Here is a 19,866-nt window from a genome sequence, read left to right on the forward strand (position 1 = left end):
CAACAGTGAGAGGCCCGCATACAGCAAAAAAAAACAAACAAACAAAAACAAAAACACACACAAAAAAAGAAAAAAAACAAAAAAAAATATCATTTGGTTGGTTAAAGGGGATATATCTTGCTTTCTTAGATTATGGTATCTTCAGTAAGGAAGATGCACAGTTTTTAATGATGAAAGTTTTATCACAGAAGAAATCTAACACAAGAAACACTTGTTGAAAGCACGAAAGAAGATGAAAGGCAAAAGACTTAAGTGATTTTCACACCCATATATAAATGATAACTTGGGAAAAGACCTTAGTCTTTTTCCCAGTTCCTTGGGATACAGTAGCAAGTAGACATTTTAAAGGAAGAAAATTCAAAAAACGAATGCATAAAGGACAGAAATGGAAGTAAAATAGAGTCTCTGTCTCAGATCAACACAAAGTCAAACATCTGAAAATGAAATATATAAATAACCAAAAATAATATATAGGAAAATCAAACAAAGGAATAATAGCCACTTTTATAATAGTATAATTGCCAAGTGATATCTACGGCCATTCAAATGAGCTATTGAAGTGAATGCAAAGTACCCAAAATGCAAAGCACCCAATGAAATGGACATTCCAAAGATCACATGGTAATATCATTTCCTCCATCTCACCTCCTGTGGCTGTCATCTTCTTTTCAAAATTATAATCTGAGACTCCACAAGTAATTTTCAACCACATATTCAGGAAGAATCTCTGTAGTGTTTATTTCACCCCTATATTAAACTAACTTATTTATAAGAGAAAAATAGAAAGCTAAATAGTCCTCCAGTGGCCCGACAGAGCAAACATACTTCTTTAAGAACTGAACTGAGAGGAATTTAGACCCTAAGAATGATAAAACCAGCATTTACCTTTTGATTTTGATGTATGTGTTCCTATATGTTTGGGGTATTTTTGACAAGGATTTGAAAAATATACATTATTCCAAAAAGCAATAAGATGGACTAATAATCTTTCAATAACATTTAATAAATATCCACTGAGGTGTTTGACTTTCATTGATTAGGCACTGTGCACTGGGGAAGGAGGAGGCCAGAATACAAAGACATACAAAAAATTGTAAAATCAGGCTTGCCCAGAGAATACCACTACCAAGCATTTACACATCTATCTACATGTAGGTTTTCCCTGAAGCATCAAGAACATGTGGTCTCCTCTTTATTATTATAATAACACTGAGAAGTAGATAGGGTAGGTATTATTCTCATTCTGAAGATGAAGATACAGAAGGCCCAGAGGGACCATGTGATTTGCTCTAATATACTTTAAATGAAAAATGAAGCAGCGAATGGTCTTAACCAAGCACTTATCTAGCTACAAAATCATGGCCAGCCCTGGGAGCAGAGGCAAGTCCTTCCATTTTGGCTTCTTGCTCTGTGCCACCCTGATTGCTGCCCAACAAGGCAGCACGAAGAACACAGTAAGCAGCTTTCCAAGGACTTCTAGATACTTGGTATAGCCCCACCAAAGAGACTGGGCTCGGGGGATGGCAGGAGGGTATTTTACTGACACCCTTTTATATTCAAAATGGAATACTTCTGCACCCAATAATAAGAGCTTTTCCTCATCTAGGTCCTTCCATATGCCAAGCACAATGCTAAACACATTATGTACGTGATCACTAATCCTTGCAGCTCCCCTGGTAAGGCTGGAGGGGTGTTCCCATTACACTGATAGAGAAGGCTCGGAGAGATGAATTACATTGCTCAAAACCGAAGCATTTTTGTGAATAAGTAGGAAAGCCAGTTCTAAAGCGGTTATTTCTGGCCCCAAATCCTGGGCAGTTTCTCTTTGTTTTCATTTGTTTGTTTGTAGGAAAGTAGATCTTGAGGCTAGGACAGAATTGATAGAGGACTAGAAAGAACAAGAACGTTCTGCTGAAACTTCAGAACATCTGAGGCAGATTTTCTGAAAGAACAGACTGGTCTGAACGGTGGGTGAAAACTGAGTGACCCAAGATTCTCTCAGGCTACGCTTTTTATGCCACCTGTACCCCACTGATACACAGCCCTAACACAGGAAAATAGCCACGATGGTTATCAAAATAATGAAATATTTATGTAGTCTTTGGTAAATAGCCTCTGCCCCAACTACCCTGAACGTCCTCCTGCAGCCCTGGCCTCCTCCCAATAGACCCTTCAGACAGCCCACTGGCCAGCAACTAAAGCATGAACAGTTGGTGCAGCAAGGGCTTCCAGGACCCGGCTCCAGAATGGCAGGAGTCCATTCTGATTGATCAGTATTCATCACATATGATGTGTTAAATAGCTGAATATCACTGTTAGGTCCTGTTCTTATAGCAACACGCAGCAGTGGGCAGTCCCTTATACCAAGACGCGACCTTCTGGTGTGGGAAGAAAACTCTCTGCCACTGTGGCTCCCACAGGCATATTTTCAATGGTCTGAGTGGGTGATTGCTGTACTGCAAGCACTGTACATGCGCCTCATATTTTGTGGTCCTTCATTAACTTTGGGAATCTTAAAACATAGCAGATTTTCTTATATTAATATTATTTGATTAAAAACATGTATATACTATATTTTTTAATTCATTTTTTAACATCTTTATTGGAGTATAATTGCTTTACAGTGGTGTGTTAGTTTCTGCTTTATAACAAAGTGAGTCAGCTGTACATATACATATATCCCCATATCTCCTCCCTCTTGTGTCTCCCTCCCACCCTCCTATCCCACCCCTCTAGGTGGTCACAAAGCACTGAGCTGATCTCCCTGTGCTATGTGGCTGCTTCCCACTAGCTATCTATTTTACATTTGGTAGTGTATATATGTCCATGCCACTCTCTCACTTCGTCCCAGCTTACCCTTCCCCCTCCCTTTGTCCTCAAGTCTAATTTCTATGTCTCCGTCTTTATTCCTGTCCTGCCCCTACGTTCTTCAGAACCATTTTTTTTGATTCTATATATACATGTGTCAGCATTTGGTATTTGTTTTTCTCTTTCTGACTTATTCACTCTGTAGGATAGTCTCTAGGTCCATCCACCTCATTACAAATAACTCACTTTTGTTTCTTTTTATGGCTGAGTAATATTCCATTGTATATATGTGCCACATCTTCTTTATCCATTCATCTGTTGATGGACACTTAGGTTGCTTCCACATCCTGGCTATTGTAAATAGAGCTGCAGTGAACATTGTGCTACATGACTCTTTTTGAATTATGGTTTTCTCAGGGTATATGCCCAGTAGTGGGATTGCTGGGTCGTATGGTAGTTCTATTTTTAGTTTTTTAAGGACCCTCCATACATGTATATACTATATTTACAACAGCTGCAAGCACATGTAAAGATATTGATAGATAAAACTGCCCATCTTCTGAACCAGTAAATTTACCTTAGCTTGCTAGAAATCTGAACTTCAGAGAGGATAGGGACCTTACACCCAACTCCCTCATCTGACAGGTAAGGAAACTAAGAGCCAATAGACTGAGTCACTCAAAGACACTGAATCCCAGTGGCTTTTTTTCCCCCTCCCTTATACCATGTACTCACAGCATTTAATTTTGAAATGATTAATTACTAGATTTTAAAGATAATTAGAATATGAAAACCACTTGATTTATTGTGATTAAATGTAGATAACTATAATATCCTTATAAGCATTTAGTTAGGAAGTTATCAAGAGAGACATACTTTTGTGTAATATCTGACACAAAACGCACATTATGTTCAGTTATTTTAGCTCATGAGGCTGGCAAGTGCAATTTAGGTCAACCTAAATGTGGAAAATAAGCACCCGATAAACATTTACTATTTTAAAACTTGCTTCTTTTCCGTAAAATAATTTAATAAATGATATCATTCCTTAGTCTTCCTACACAAAATGAATACTAACTGGAACATTTCTAACCCCTTTAATACTAAATCATATATGTTTGCAGTTTAAAATAGAGAGAATTTTTGAGCAATGATAGATTCCTCCAGCTAACCCAGAATATGGTATTTCAGCTCTCATACTTTGATGTCCAAAATTTAGGAAAGTACTTTAAAAAATGAAGAAAGAAGAGGTGGTGGCAGGGGCATGAAAGGTGGAGGGAAGAGTCATATCCCATCCCATGATTTAATTTAATTAGCTCATAACGTTCTATAAGACAGCTTGCATAGAATTCCACCAATTTTATTAGAGGAGCGTAATTTTTGGTTTGAATATATTGAAACAGAACAAATCAGTTAACTCTGTTTTCAAGCATTTTCATAAAAATTTTGCTTACTATCTATAGACCAAAGCTTATATCCTTACTAATAAGTAAACAAAAAATAAAATATCATTAAGAAACCAGACTCAAGATGTTTACATATTTCTTCTTTCAATACAATTCCCCGCATTTTTATTGATATGTAAGTCAGCTTTTTAAAAAATGACCAAGTATGTAGGGACATAAAGATGAACCAATTAGATAACGCTGCTTTGTATTTTCCTTGCAGTGAGAAACTGTACATATTTTGATAAATGGACACAACTCCATCCAGCAAATAGCTCTGTGTATTGTGGTGAATTCTTGTGCAATTACAGAATTTTGCTGGAATGCCCAGTGGTCTCTAGATAAATTCCTTCACCCTCTATGGTAACAACTTGTCAGGTAGACTCATTTCCTGTTTTTATCTAAGCACTGAAAGAACATGAACCACCGTCATGAGTTTGGGACAAGTCACACTACGATCCATTTCTTACTATCACAAATGTTTTAACATGAAAGGCAACTTCAATATTTAATTTCTTAACTGAATTCTGCTCACTCTAAAATACACTTTGGCTCAGTAAGTCGTTAATAGAGAATAATTTAACAGCAAAACCATGTTGTTTTTTCACATATATTAACTACTTTTTCTTTAAAGAGTTTGGGTTTTAATTCTGCTAGAATTTCCTGTGTTCTTCCACACCAGCGTCATAGGAAATCCTAGTGTTCTCAAGATTTCTTTCATTTCATTGCACCTGCTTTTCAGGATCAACAAGTTAGTTTACAAGCTTGAAGTCTCAAATTCAAAATACTTACTTGCGGGTGAAATAAGAATCCTGGAGAAGGTCTCAAGTATTTCTCTTTTAAAGCTTCAAGTGGGTCAGTTAGTTTTCTTTTCTCTACTCTGAAAGGTTAAAATTAGATTTTGGAGATGAATCAGTCTCATATATCAATCCCTGCGTACTCGCCGACATTTAAACAGCTAACAATAAAGCAAATGGTAGGTTGCTGGGAAGCACCCTAATAAAGATATAAAGACATCTGTTCAGTTCTTGAAGAATACTCCTGGCACTTCTAGGCGCTCAGAGAAAGAAGGTCCTTTTTATAATGGAAAAATCCTATTGAATGACTAGTAATAATAATAATGAGGAAATGTAAAAAATGAAGTCATGAAATCAGAGGCTTTGGTCACAAATTTGTACCTTTCCATTTGAAATGTACACGAAAAGGCTTGGTGATTTCAAAAGCATAAGAACAGGGCTCATTTTAAAAATTAAAGTCATTTTCTCTCAAGAAGGTGCTTCCTCAAATCGTCATCGTATTTCTTCTACATTTGTGAATGTCAGCAGGAGAGTTTCTAAGCATACTACACACCCTGCTAGCCGCTCTCAGGCACAGGCAGCTTCTTTTGGATGTTACTGCTGATAAACAGAGTAGGTGAAAGGGGGGTGGTAGGGAGAGGATGAGGAACTTTTTAAAGACAGGGAGAGACATTATCGAACTGATCAATATAGCCCTTCTGCTCTAGAAATGTTTGTCATTCTATTTTCTATTAAGCATATAGGAAATGACATCGTGGACTGAATTAATTTCCTTCATGAACCGTTGGTGATTTCCTTTTAAAAACCGTTAAATAAGTATACTTTAAAATAGAATCAAAACAAACGAAAACAGCTCCCACTTCTTGAAATTGTACGTATGCTATGTTTTACATACACTATTTCACTTACTGAAATAGGTGCTCTTATACCCATTGTATGGATTAAAAAAAGTTTAAGACATGGGAAAGCTGAGATTTCAACCCAGGTCTTACACTAAAACTGGTAAGTTTAGGTCTTTCATGAGTTTGGTAAAATGACATGCCTAAAGCCTCAATTGACACTGACGTGCCAGAGAAAAGACTGAGATTAGAGTCAGCAGGAGGGAGGTTAGGAGGTGATGGAGAAGAGTGGAATGGGTGTATGAAGGAACTGGAAGCCCATTGCCCTTGGGAGGGTCTAAGAAAGAGAGTCTGAGAACTTATCTTCACAAAGGGCTGAGACATATCGCTGAGTTGGAAATACAACCTTACTGGCCATGTGTAACATACAAGCTACACACAAAATATGGAAGATCTGTTTTTCCTTCTTTTTCTTTCTCTGCCATAGAAATGAAAATATAATAATTGTTAAAAAAAAATAGTGCCCAAGCATGGTAATGATGGCTCTGAGACATTTTTGTACTGTCCTTTTCTATGCCCCTTGTCATGTTCAAGTAACACACTGGCAATGTTTCTTGGTTAATGCATTGAAGATAATACAGGTAGAAAAAGAGTTTGAAGGGAAAAGAGTTTGCAGCTGTGGTACCTATTAAGTCATAGGCACTCAAAAAAAAATATTGTTGAATGAAGGAATTGAACAAAACTGTCTCTTGATTAAAAAAAAGAATCAGGCAAAAATATCAAATTCTCCCAGCTTAAATAAGTCCAATAAAAAATTATCCACATTTTCCATTAACTCTTGACAACGTTCACGACTTGAATGAGAAAGTAAATGTGAAAACTTGTGGTAATATTTAAAATACATCACAAATTAATTATTGTTATTCATACACTTTGAAGAAGACTAGTTTTTAAAAACTAAATCTTTCTGAATGGTCGAGTGTTACAGGGTACTGTCTAAGAGGCTTTTTATTAGCACATATTCCCCCCCCAAAATTTTTGGATGCATCAAAGGAAACTGGATAATGAAGGCATTAAACAGAGATGTGTTTTTTAAGCCGACCACTCACATTATATACAAAGCATTTTTGTGATTAATATTTCAGTTACATGGGGCTCCTAAGAGATTTATTTAGAAACAGAATAGGACCAGCACTTATTAAGGATGTGTTCGTAGGTTAACAAAGAGTAAACTCTTGCTATGTCCCATCTCATTCCGAATAACCTGACCCATTTAAGTACCCACACATATTTGCATTAATCCTTCAGGAGCCTCATTCTTCCGCCACTTGACAACTTGCTTTAAATACGGCTTTCCCATATTTTCCACTTAAAAAAATGTGTTTAAAAATAAATTTATTGTCAAGGGAAAGAACTCTGTGGGCCTATTCCAAAACCCCAAATTCGGAGACATCCAAAAATAAGTCCAAACCTAATGAGTTGACTTTCCGAATAAAAAATGAACTCACCAGATCAAACAACTTTACTTTCTGCTTTATAAGAATAATAAAAAAGGTTTGTTAAAAGCCGTAACTTTAGAGTGTGAAAACTGCCTTTCATTCTTCTGTCCACATTGAGCGGTCTCCCATCCACCCTTACCTGTAAATAGGGTCCATGAAGAAAGGAGTGGGTCTAGCATGCTGTAAGGAACCATCAGGTGCTGGTCTTGGTTCACCGTTGCCTCCTTTCTTTTCCCCAAACACGTGGTTTTTACGAGGCTCTGTCAGCTTGGTCCCACTGGCTCTACTCCTACTGCCCATACTTAGATCCAGGGGTTGGTCTTGGCTTGTGGCCGGCGTCACTGGAGGCTTGGCGGGTACTGAGGTCAAGGGCTTCTCGTCCTTGCGTTTAGTGGTGAGATCAAAGGGAGACTCAGAGCTGCCCTTCTGCAGTTTCTTTACTTCACTTGGTGACTGGGGTTCCATTTTCAAAGGTAACGATCTCAAGTCTCTATCAGGAAATGGGTACATTGATTGAGAGAATGCTGGAAAAAATGGGAGGGGAAACATGGAAGGGTAAGGTAAAGCTCCAACTTTTTTGTCTTGCAGCCCCACCAGTCCTGCTGAACCAAAGTATTTCTCAGCAATAGAAGCAATAGCCTTTATAGAATCATTCACAGCTCCTGACACCGCAGTCTGCTCCTCTAAAGATGGTGAGAAAATGGAATGATTGCTGTATTCTTTCTTATTATGTATTGAAGCCAGATTCGGAAGAGGGCTTACTTTGTCTTTGAACATTTTACCATTTTCTTTAAATTTCTCTTTATCACTTTCAATGTCACTTTCCAGATCAGAGCCCGAGGTGGTTTCCAGGTCACTGCCACTTGGTGTACTGACATCATCAAGGTCACTACTCTCTGACTGGTCACTGATTTTCTCAAGGGGCCTCTCTTCAGAGGACCTCTCGGGCTGGAACTCCACTGGCTTATCGTCCCCTACAGGTGGGTGTTTAGATAGTGCCTTCAAAATATCCTGTGTAGCTGGCAGTATCTGAGGATGTGTCATGAGGGGACTTTGACTTTTGTTTGTCTGTTCAGTACTTGACAGTCCTTTAACAGGAGAACTAGCAGGTATCAAAGGAGGCCTGTGGTACAAGCCGGAAGGAAACAGACCAGGGAAGCTAAAAGAAAATCCAGGAGCTGTTGGAAAGGTAAGACCAGCAGGATGCCTATTGGCGCCAAAATAGTCAGCAAGGCCCGGGTTGGCATGACTCATATTAACCATGGACGTTTTATCCATAGCTGGGGTTCCAGGAAGTGAAATGCCTTGGCCAAAAAATCCACCTGCCGCAAAATGGTTCTTGCCCTCACAAAACCTCCTGTGTTTATTTAAGGAAGACGTAGTGCTGAACATTTGTCCACAGTCTTTGCACTTGATTTGGGTTCTGCAATCAGCATGCATGCGCTTATGACGACAAAGGTTTGAAAACTGAGTATAGGATTTATGGCAGACCTCACCTGTGTGCAAACAACAAAAAAGAATCTCAGGCTTTATGGCAACTGCTTCTGAATTTAGCAAGTATCACAATTGGTTTACCCCAAATTTCAATTAGGAAGCCAGGAAAAGACGTCGGAGGCACCAACGTGGGTGCTCCAAACACAGAAAACCCCGTTTCACTAGATTCCAAAGCAAGGCATCCAACCTGACAAATGTCTTGAGACAGCACAAATATATCATATATATATAAATATCCTGTCATCCCCATTGCATAATATTTTGTATCATATTTGTGTACTTAAATATTTATTAAAAAGTCAAATTCCAGCATGCATTGACTTCCCACCCAATTACTACACTAACAGAATCTTTACGATTAAATTCTTAAGATGTACTAAACATGACACAGAACAGGAACCCCTTTAAAATTTTAGACCATTTAAAGAATTCTATATTGTAGGCATCAACACAAAATAAAACAGCCTTTCCCTCGACCAGAAACTTCACCTTTATTCCCGCTCCCCTTGGGGAAAAAGCCTGTGACTGCTCTACCATTATTTAATTTGTATTATATCATATGCTCTCATCATTCACACATCAAAGCCACACAACAATGTACATTGTGTATTCTGAGACATTTTTAACAATCATTTTCATGATTTGAGAAAGACTGACATAATTTACAATGGCGCTATTTTAAGCCCGCAAAGGAAACTAAATTGAATGTAGCCCATCCTGCATTGCTGGTTCCCATGAACTATGATCACGTCCTCTGACTTCCCCTCACACCAGTGGCTGTGCTAACCTTCCTGCATTTATGAAACCCCGTCCTTGGGAAACATGTCCACTTGTTGTCATATCTTCACGGGTTATCTCCGGGCTTGACTTCTACGTGGTACAGCCAACTACAGTAAGCAGGGGAGAGTGCGCTGAATGCTATAATCCAGTAAGAACACAGCAGTGGGTGCAGCTGGGAAATAACTCTCGTCCCCGAGAATTTGCCAGAAAAGTAAAACATCTTCTTCCTCATATATGTGTGAATAGATCTAAGTACATTTTAAGATGGAACTCCGTAACCCTTAATCATTCCTTTGCTAGGTAGGAATCTTACTCAATACACGGCCTGGCAGGATTATAGTATCCATTTCCCAAGCATCACACCTTTTACGTTACTTTAATAAAGATGAGTTCCCTTTACGTGTGAGTTTACTTTCATGCTTCTGTGCACGTTTTAATACATGCAGAAACATGATATGCCTTGTTGGTAATTGTTGAAACCAATTTATATAAGAAATTAAATTGAAGACAAAATGCAACACTTATTTCTTTCATGTGATGACTGCCTTTAAATTAAGCTCCTAAGTCAAAACAATAACAATTTAAAAAGAAAATTCAAAGAAGATTTTATAGACCTTCAGTTATACAAAACTCATCCAGAACTTGGATTATCCCACACACAACCAAACAGGAAGTACCAAGTGATTCTGTCTATTTCTTTTACTACTAACAATTAAAATGCATTGCTACACATATCAATGTGCTTAGTAATATTAAAGGCGCTTTCAACTGTGGAATGATTTATGACATTGTAGAGACTATAACATGTCTCTTAATGGGAAGAGAAGATGTGAGTGATTTCTTTTCAAGTTATTCTACTGGAATATTGACCAGAGTCTGCTTTAAAAATATATACTAGTTAACCATATACAATAAATACACATACTGTTTAAATTCTTTGATACACTAATTAAAACCATATGAAGTAGAGGGTAGAAACATGAGACTTTCGCTAGTTATACTAATTCAGCTATGAGCAATAACAAGAAATAGTAAATAAAATATTGACGGAATTATAAATGTGCACTCATTAAGAAAGTGACACCTCTCCTCTGGGCATTAAAAGGCGTTGAGAAAAGATCTTGATGGGTATTCAAACAAGGTCTAAGTTTTTGAAAGGTTAGCAATGTTTTACCAAAGAAATTGTTGCTCTCTACACTTCTTTCTAATAGCTGGATAGATTTAAGAAAATCAAGAGTAACAGAGGTGCATCTGACTTTCCTGGTTGTAGGCTCTGTTACACCAACGAATGGTGTTTGTATCAGGTCCCAAGAACACAATCTGGGATGTCTCCTCAGGCAGAGGCTTTGTTTTTCTCACTTGAAGATCTGGCCTGGCCCACCACAAACCACCAGGCCTCCAGGTAAGTGGCTCAATTGATGCTGCAGTCTATACTCTACTGTAATCTTCTCAGTAATAAGGAATTAGCCAGCAGTTAACATTGCATTTTTCTACTTATTAAACAAATTAAGAGGTATTTTGAATATATCCAGCCTATTAGAGCATGTGGTTTCTATTTGGGAAGGCTGGAGGTTTCTGTAAAGGCAGTGAGTAATTGCCTTAGCACTGATGACTCTGGGCTCAAGCCTGGTGGCACACTGTAATAAGAGACAGTTGCCGTAAACACACCAGGGGGGCTAAATCGTGGTGTGTGGCCTTCTGGTGAGAAACAGATATCAACTCTAGGTGAACCTCCTCCACTCCAAAGTCTCCACACCAACTCCTCTTTTGTTCTGAAATTACACGGCTATTATTCACAATTACCCCATGGTCCTCTGTCAGATTTTATATTTGAAGAATGCCATCTGCTATTTAAATTTACCAATAATTGCTGAAAATACATTCATGGGAAATAGTCTGCACAATCTGATTGGAAAGGGACACCCTATAGTGCTTTAAAGCAAAACACTTGATTTCAACACAATTAAAATTCCAGATCCCAGAATTTTAGATGATAGGAATTTCTATTTTCTGACTTCTACTTTAAATAATAAAGAAAGCATTAAATGGGTGATCATAATTCACTGTGGTCAATTCCTCCCTATTTTCCACCAAAACATGAGAAATTTATCAAAATTCATTTCTGAAAAATCAGAAATAAATGAACTATGTATATGTCTGTAGCACTTGCAAGTACATTTTAGGGCATTACGACCTAGAGTCAGGAATGTCTTTTTGAGACAAGAAGTCTAAAATTTCCATTGTATACTTTATTTCCCATGACTTTCAACAGAGCTTCCTCAAGGGAGATTAGAGAGCACCCTTTTGTTTCTCTGCTAGTCCTCTTTACTCCACCAGGGAACAGAAGAACATATGAGCAAAACAGGATGCTAGGGTAAGCTGGAAAGGGAAAGAAAAGCTCTCTTGGTGCTTGGAAACACAAAAGAGGGCTGTGTAAAGGCAAAAAGGAGGAGCGTTATTCTCTGGCATCTCCACGTTGGCACTGAAAATTAGTTTTTTTTCCATCGGGTCCTGTAGTAGTGTCTCATATACCTACTACAAACCATCGAATCTTTGTCAGAGAAACTGTTTTGCAAGGGTTCCCAAGTCAGAGGTTTTGCCAACTCCTGAGTATGTTTCATCCAGTTCTGTGCTTATCTGGATCCAAAATCTGTCTTAAATTTTGTAACACAGCTCAGTGAGTCACTGTGTTTATATGCCCAGCCGAGCAATAGATGAAAAGAAGTCCAGAGTCGTTGCCCAGATGGACTAAGAACAACTGATTTTCCATATGAAACATTTCAGCACAATACAGAGAAGAGGGGTGGGTGGACAAGAGAGGCAAATGAGGGCTGAGCTGTACTTGTACCAAAGCGCTCTGTACAAGGATATTCTAAGTAGGTGGTCAGATTGGATGTCCCCTGGAAATACACTGCCCGTAAATCTGCCTTAGTGCCGTGGGTTATAGAAGCAGCATGTCCAGCATCAAAGTGAAAATGTTCTGCTTTTCAAGTAACTGAGAACTACCGATCTGCAACCTGTGATCAGCAACAAAGGGTAGATTAAAGGGCATTTTATCCCACCCGCAACATACACACACACACACACACACACACACACACACACACACACACACAGAGTCCTAATAAGCCTCCTTGCCAGGTGGGGTTCTTCTAGGTCTTTCTGATCCAGAACAGGTTTTTCTCACTTAATCTTGTTCAGTGGTATCTGCGATTTGCTGTTTTACAAAGCCACACACATTTTCAGTATGAGACAAATCTCGTTGTCTCTATTAAATTCCACAACCTGGGGAGGCTTCCTTTACATTATTTAACGACTTCTCTACCTGTTATTGATTCCATCTAAAAGAAAACACCCCAGGCATCATAGACAAATCACCATCGATCTGGTTATAAGATTTTCTTGTAATAGAAAATAGCCCAACTGGATGAGACCGTAAATCGCTAATTCAGAGGGCCCCCTCATGGCCATGCGTGGCCCACCCTCCTGATCACAGTGCCTTTTGGATAAGAGACAGTTGCAGGGAGGAGGGCTGGAGTGTGAAAAACTTACAGATAAAGGGCTTCACACTGCTGTGGATGTGCTTGTGTTGTTTGAGGCCTGACGAAGTGGCAAACGTTTTGCCACACTCCGGGCACGCGTGGGCCCGGGCACCAACATGCTGAGAGCGGATGTGCCGCTGAAGGTTGCTAGGGTCCGTGAAAACCTGCTAGGAAATGAGTACTGATTAATCAAGAAACTTAATTCTAGGACACAAGAAAGAAGACCGGGAATAACTCAAGAAGGAATTTTGTGTATTTGTTTTGTTTGTATTTGTTTACCCAAAAACCGAAAGAAAGTTGTATTTCCAAAGTGTCAGCCTCTCTAGGGTCAGGACTTACAAATTATTCAGTTCTGTATACTTAGCACAAAGTACGCGCTGGTATCAGTTGAACAAAATAATTAATGGCATTATTAGAGCATATTCAGGGCTTTTTGATTCTATTTAGAGTGAATGGAGTTGGATAATAAAAATGCAGGCCATGACATTATTAAAAAATGGTGTGCTATTTACACCCTTTAAACAAAGACACACTATGTACAAAATTGGGGGGATTTTGACTAAAGTATCCCAAATCTATTCAAGGAGTTCCCCTAGGGTATAAATTCTAACACAGTGTTTCATTAAGTTACCATTAAGCTAAAATCATTCCTTCGGACATGGTACTAAGAAAACCAACCAAACAAACAACAAACAAACAAAAAAAGAAATAGGAAAAAGAAAAAGCTACCCACACATCAGGGAGCAAAACATCTCTAAAGATAAGGTCGAATGTCCCAATTTCCACTGGCATGAGAAAAGATATTCAAACGTTATGAAAAGTTTTTGGAAAGAGAACTCAATTTTCATGACACCAGGACATCTTTTAGTTAATTGAGAAACATGAAAATTCAATGATGTGAATTGCCGTTCCCATAGTTCAGAGTTACGGTCAAGGTGAAGGGCTTTCGTTTCACTCTTAACGTTGTTCAGCCCTGGCCACTAAGGCACTACACTTTTAATTAGAACCAAGTCATAATTTATGGTGGGGACTTCGGTGGAAAAACCTGCAAATGTAGGAGTCTCCCATTCTTTCTGAATAGGCATTCAGAAACTTTATGGGATTTCCTCACAAACTGATCTTAAAAGAAATCAGTAATGTGCATTGGATACAATTTTCATTCTCCATAAGGCTATAAAACAACCCCACGCTGGAAAGCCAGTAGCGGAACCAGGAATTTACCAAGGATGTGTGACACTTAGTTCTGGAACTCACCATCAAGCCTTGCTTCCTCCCTTACAAAAATAAAAGGATACCCACTAAGTGTTTCTATACACTGTCCTAATGCCTTGTAGCACACAACACTCCGTCTGCTTTTCTCAGGATATTTATAGTTTCCCCTCTCAAGCCTTGTTTTTATATACCGTGGCAAATGATGGATTAAGAGAGAGCAGGATGACACAGAGGGGCCAAGTAGTCTACAAATTCACTGTACCTTGGCACAGTTCTCACATTCATAGTGCTTTCCACTGTCATGTGACATCTGGTGGCGGATTAAATTGGACTTCCAGTTAAATGCCTTAGGACACTGATCACACTTGTATTCCCTCTCTTCAGTATGTGACAACATGTGTTTCTCCAGGCTGTTAAGAGAACAATTGATTTAATAGGACGTGGTGACCAAGAACACATTCATAAACAGAACGTCATTTTATTACTAATCCAACTGGCAATTAAAGAAAGAAGAGGGAAAGGAGTGGAGTCGGAGAAGAAAGAGAGGAAACAGACTTGCAACAGACAGAAGTACGTTTTATGTTCCCTAGACTGTGTCTCTCAGCAATCCAGAGAAGTACCCCTGTTGTTGGGAAATAAATCTGATTCAGTTAGCAGAGTTTAGGTGCCAATTTAGGGGAATGATAAACAACCAGCGATTTGTCCAGTTCTGGATTTGTGACACAGTTCTAGCCGCAACATGTATTGCTGTTACCCACTTAATTCAAACACAAACACTCAAATAGAAAACATTAAGAAAGTGCTTAAGAACATGCAGGAAGCTATTCTATCTACTGTATATAACCCTTACACTCAACAAAGCACTTTTATTCCTACTCAAATCACCATATGGGAAAGTGAGCTGTAAGCTAACTATTCAACAAGCAACTTCCCAATACAACCAATATAATGGATGGTCAGACAGATGGACCAATGAATGAACATGTATGCATATAGATACAGAAGTAGATATAGATAGAAACATTATCTAGAAAAAAAATATATGTATATATATTATAACCTAAGATTATATATATACAACCTATGAATTAGGGAGGAAAGAAAAGTATATCATATTATAAGTGGATGCACTAGTAAAGCCCCTCAAAAGAAAAACAGGGTTAGAATTTTCTCACAAGCATAGCTTCTCTATGTTTTAAAGCTTAGACTATGTTACCTTCTCAAATGTTTCCTTCCCTCTCTAAAATGTGAATATGAAATCTGCATGAATAGAATGAAAAGTAAATATTATAGATAATGGATTACTGTGATATTCAGAAGATGTCTGCAACATTTTTGTTAATTAAACACACACACATAACACATTAGGATACTACTCCCAAATAAAGCAACCAGAGCTCCTCAGAGAAATAGCCTGTTTCAAATGTGAAGCATGAAATACACAAGATGGGCCTTGAACATCTTGTTATGGCAAAAAGCAAGAGAGTTATAGATCATGTCAAAAAAATTAGGGTGCCAACTTGAAGAGACACCCACTGACTAAAGATGGGGAAATTTAAGCATCAGTAAGAGTAATAATCTCATCTTTTAACGATAATGATACTCAGAAACAAACAGAACCTCACCAGTTACCCCAGGAAGATGCTGAGAAGCCAAATCATTATTCTGAAAACTAGTAAACAAAGGGAAAAACTCATGTACATATCCTGCCTTTCCTATACGAACTGTACTTCAGGGTGAGCAAATAAACAGTGAGGGGAAGTTTCTCTGCATAGAATTAATCCAGATAATAAATAATGAAAGAACGGGGGGAATTAGAATACATTCATTTTGCAGCCCCTAAAGAATGAATGAATCTAGGCAATCCATTATATGCCTCCTGGTGGAAATAAATGATACCATCAATGAGGTATTCTTCCTAAAATACTGAGCCTAAATCTGATCACAGCTTGGGATGTAACCATGAGTATACAGGAAACAGAGGAGATGGAGAAAGACGTTAAACAATACCAAGGGAATATAATCAGCAGAATACAGACTGGAGGAAATGCTACAGGAAAAAACACTCATTATCTTCTGCATATAAACTGTAATGAGAAAGAGGGAGAGAGACTTACTGGCTTTGACTGGGGGAACCTATAAATTAAGAAATATAAGAGGGACGTCAACCAATTGCCATGATGGACCTTATTTTGATCTTAATTCAAACCAGAAAACTCTAAAAATAATGAAATGACTGGGGGGAATTTGAACACCGACTGAATATTTGATAGTATTAAGGAACCATTATTTTTAAAATGAGCTTATGTTTTATAGTCCTTACTTTCTACAGACACATACTGAGCTATTTATGAATAAAATGACATAATGTCCAGGATTTGTTTCAAATAATCCAAAATGAGTATAGCTGAGACAAGATAGGCCTCGTGTGATAATTACTGAACCTGAGTGTATGGCTGTTATTACACCGCCCTCTCTAGTTTTGTGTGTATTTGAAATCTTCCATAATAAAAAGGTATTAAAAAAAAAACTGACTACCAAGCATGTGAGCACTGTTTCTTCCCTATATTTTATTTTTCTGTGAAATGAACACTCTAAGTTTGAGAATCACGTAAGACCTCTGTGTACCTAGAATATGTTATCCAGTGTTTGTACACACCATGTGCGTGGGAGTGTGTGTGAAAAAATGATATGCCCTTTCTCATATCTTGACAAATTAGAAACACCTTTCCATATTTTTCTCCTCCTCAGTTTCCTCCTTCCACTTCTATTCATATTGGCACATGAACTTATTTTTCCTGCCCTATGAGTCAGTCAACTTGGTAATGCTATTCTATTTGAGCACCAGTGGCGATATCTCTGTGAACAAAAGGTACCAGGAGAGTACAGGTGTGTGGAGTCACAAGAATGTCCCTATCTTTATCTACAATATGTAATCCTCTGTTTGTTACACAAGTTGAAATGTTAATCAGAGAGTTAAGAGAAAGATATCAACAATGGCAGTTAACATTGAACTGAGTCAGGGACATCTTCCAAAATTGGTGTACACATTGCTATTCATACTACTGTCTTTAGCAAACTATCAAGGCATGCCATTTTATGACATATATTATATTCCAATATGCATCTCAAATCATAAACTCTGAAACCTAGTGGTAAAAGATTGTCCTATACATTGAGACTTTTTCTTGCCTCCTAACTCCAAGGGTGTGATATTGTTTTAAGAGTATAGTACGTACCACAAAAGGGGGAAAAAGATAGCAAAGTAAAGGAAACTTCCTCTTTTTTTGCTTCTTCTAATCCAGCATAAAACCCATATTGTTCCATGGAATGATCAGCTGTCAGCTAATCAGTGATAGAAAATAAAAAGGCAAGTGGTTCTTGCAAAAGCAAATGTTCATTGCTTTCATAAACACAGAAGTATCCAGTCAGTCATTAATGAAACTTCACTTTTCATAGAATTTTATCCCAATTTATAGAGCTTTGCTTAGCCTTCTGGGTTCAACCTTTGTTTCTCGACCCCCTTTTTTTTTGGAGGGTGGTATTCTTTCCTTAATATTTTACACAAAAGATACAGAACAGAATAATATATCATGTCAAGAAAGGAATTCTCATTTGTTTAACATATAAAACAATATCGGCTTCAATAAAGTGGAAAATATTCAGGGCACATAGGTTCTGCACTGGCTAAATTATATAACCCAAAATATCACCTGGATGACTGATATCAGGTCGCATAGTGACATGATATATCCATCTGGCTGAGTTACTGAAAAGTGAGTTTTGAGGGTTCATCCAATGCCAGATAATTAGCTTTCCTTATTGTTTTCTACTGAATGTTTGACTGAAGGAGCTAAATCGACAGTTGGTTTTGGCATTAAGTAGCACTGACTCAGGCTTAATCTTATACCTAGTCAGAGTAAGAAGCTTTCTCCACCTAAGAAGTATTGCTATACACAACATTTTAGCGTTCAGTCTGTCCATTTTTGTTTTATAATATGCTGTCCATTATTTTTTATAACAAAATAGAAGGAAATATACTTACTCTCTGGCACCAGAGATATGGCTTTACAGTATAAGTACTTTTCTTACCTGCTGGTATTTAGTAGCAGGTAAGGAAAGTATTTTCATTTTGGTTTTTAATTTGGACACAATGTATTTAGGAGACATACTGTGATGGTTTTTGATTACAAATCCATGTTTTACCAAACATACATAACAGATTTATTCTCTATGTGGGTTTTTATTAAGTAGTAAAGATAAGTTTAAAGGGTACTGGGAAAACCCTCTTAGCCCCCAAAATGTTTTCTCTCTAATAGCTAGATTAAGCCTGAATTTTCAAAGCTAGACAGATTCATTCTTTTGACTCAGTCTCCTCAAGGAATGGGTTATACTTGATGCCTTTTTGGTCATCTATGCATTAAAATGGAATGAAACCCTTTCCTATGAGAAGAGAGATGCGGGGCAATCAACAGAGGTGAAAGGAGAAAGAGGAAGAGGAGGCACTAAGGAAAGAAAGGAAACAAAAAGGTAAACGAAAAGAGGTGAGGTGTCCAAGACAAACTGTGAGTAATTCACATCCTTGACTAAGGCCGGCTGATATACTCCCATACCCATTTAAACACAGTGTTTTTATGTTCAGTTGAAATTCTGATTATAGGTTCCAGCTTTAAAAGCAAAGTAATGAACACAATTATTAAAATTGTTTGTGGACCAAGGCAAATACCATTAGGTAGAAAAAACAAACATACAAACAAACAACTTATTAGCTGGTTAAACACCTTTCTGATCTGAAAGACCATTTTGTAGCATAATTATCAATACAGTTTTCAAAACATAGGTTCCAGGGTTGTTGCTTTCTTTAACAGAAATTTTAAAAATGTTCTTGAATTAAATTCAAAGGGCTATGAAAAGTTAATATTATCACTGAAATATGTTTTCGTTTTGTTAAAAATAAGTATTATAGAATTATTTCATTTAGATCGTGTTTACTTTTTCCCTTTTTGAAAATTCAATATTTTCTTCACTGAACATGCTTCTCTTATTCTTTTATATATGTGCAGTTTAGATAAATAGTTGAAATTAAATCCATAGATTACACTGATCTATCAAAAGACTACCTATCTTCATTGAGTAAGTACCAGCACAGTCTCTTTTTTATCGTCTAAATGTTTCTAGAGGGTCGCTTTTCTGTTTGGTGTATAATTAGGTTAATTAGCATCATTGTTGCCTCCTCTACTCTTGATACCTCCTCTAAGTTACGTTTTACTATAATGTTAAACTTTCAATTGGCAATAACCCTCCTTAAATAATAAAAGTATTATTTTCTATCTGGCATCAAAATAACTAATTCTAACTTCACTGCAAATATTTGACAGGTGAGAATTTCCAGGGGAAAATGATTTCCGAACGTGTGACTAACACGTTTGTCCAGCTCATTGCTGTTCCAA

The 19,866-nt window shown here is 37.6% G+C and overlaps 1 protein-coding gene across 11 annotated transcripts in view; it reads right to left on the reverse strand.

Annotated features, from left to right (window-relative positions):
- MECOM (MDS1 and EVI1 complex locus) overlaps window positions 1-19,866 on the reverse strand; it is a 568,305-nt gene that overhangs the window by 24,293 nt on the left and 524,146 nt on the right. For 5 of the 11 annotated variants that reach the window (XM_033429567.2, XM_033429564.2, XM_033429565.2 and 2 more), the window contains 4 exons: window positions 14,679-14,826; window positions 13,215-13,371; window positions 7,528-8,884; window positions 5,046-5,133 (listed from right to left, as the gene is read on the reverse strand). In XM_033429567.2, coding sequence (XP_033285458.1) covers window positions 5,046-5,133; window positions 7,528-8,884; window positions 13,215-13,371; window positions 14,679-14,826 — 1,750 coding nt within the window. The remainder of the gene's footprint in view (window positions 1-5,045; window positions 5,134-7,527; window positions 8,885-13,214; window positions 13,372-14,678; window positions 14,827-19,866) is intronic. The other 6 variants (XM_033429566.2, XM_004270573.4, XM_033429573.2 and 3 more) reach the window with 3 other exon arrangements.

This window comes from Orcinus orca, chromosome 5 (genome assembly GCF_937001465.1).
Source record: "Orcinus orca chromosome 5, mOrcOrc1.1, whole genome shotgun sequence".
NCBI lineage: Eukaryota > Metazoa > Chordata > Mammalia > Artiodactyla > Delphinidae > Orcinus > Orcinus orca.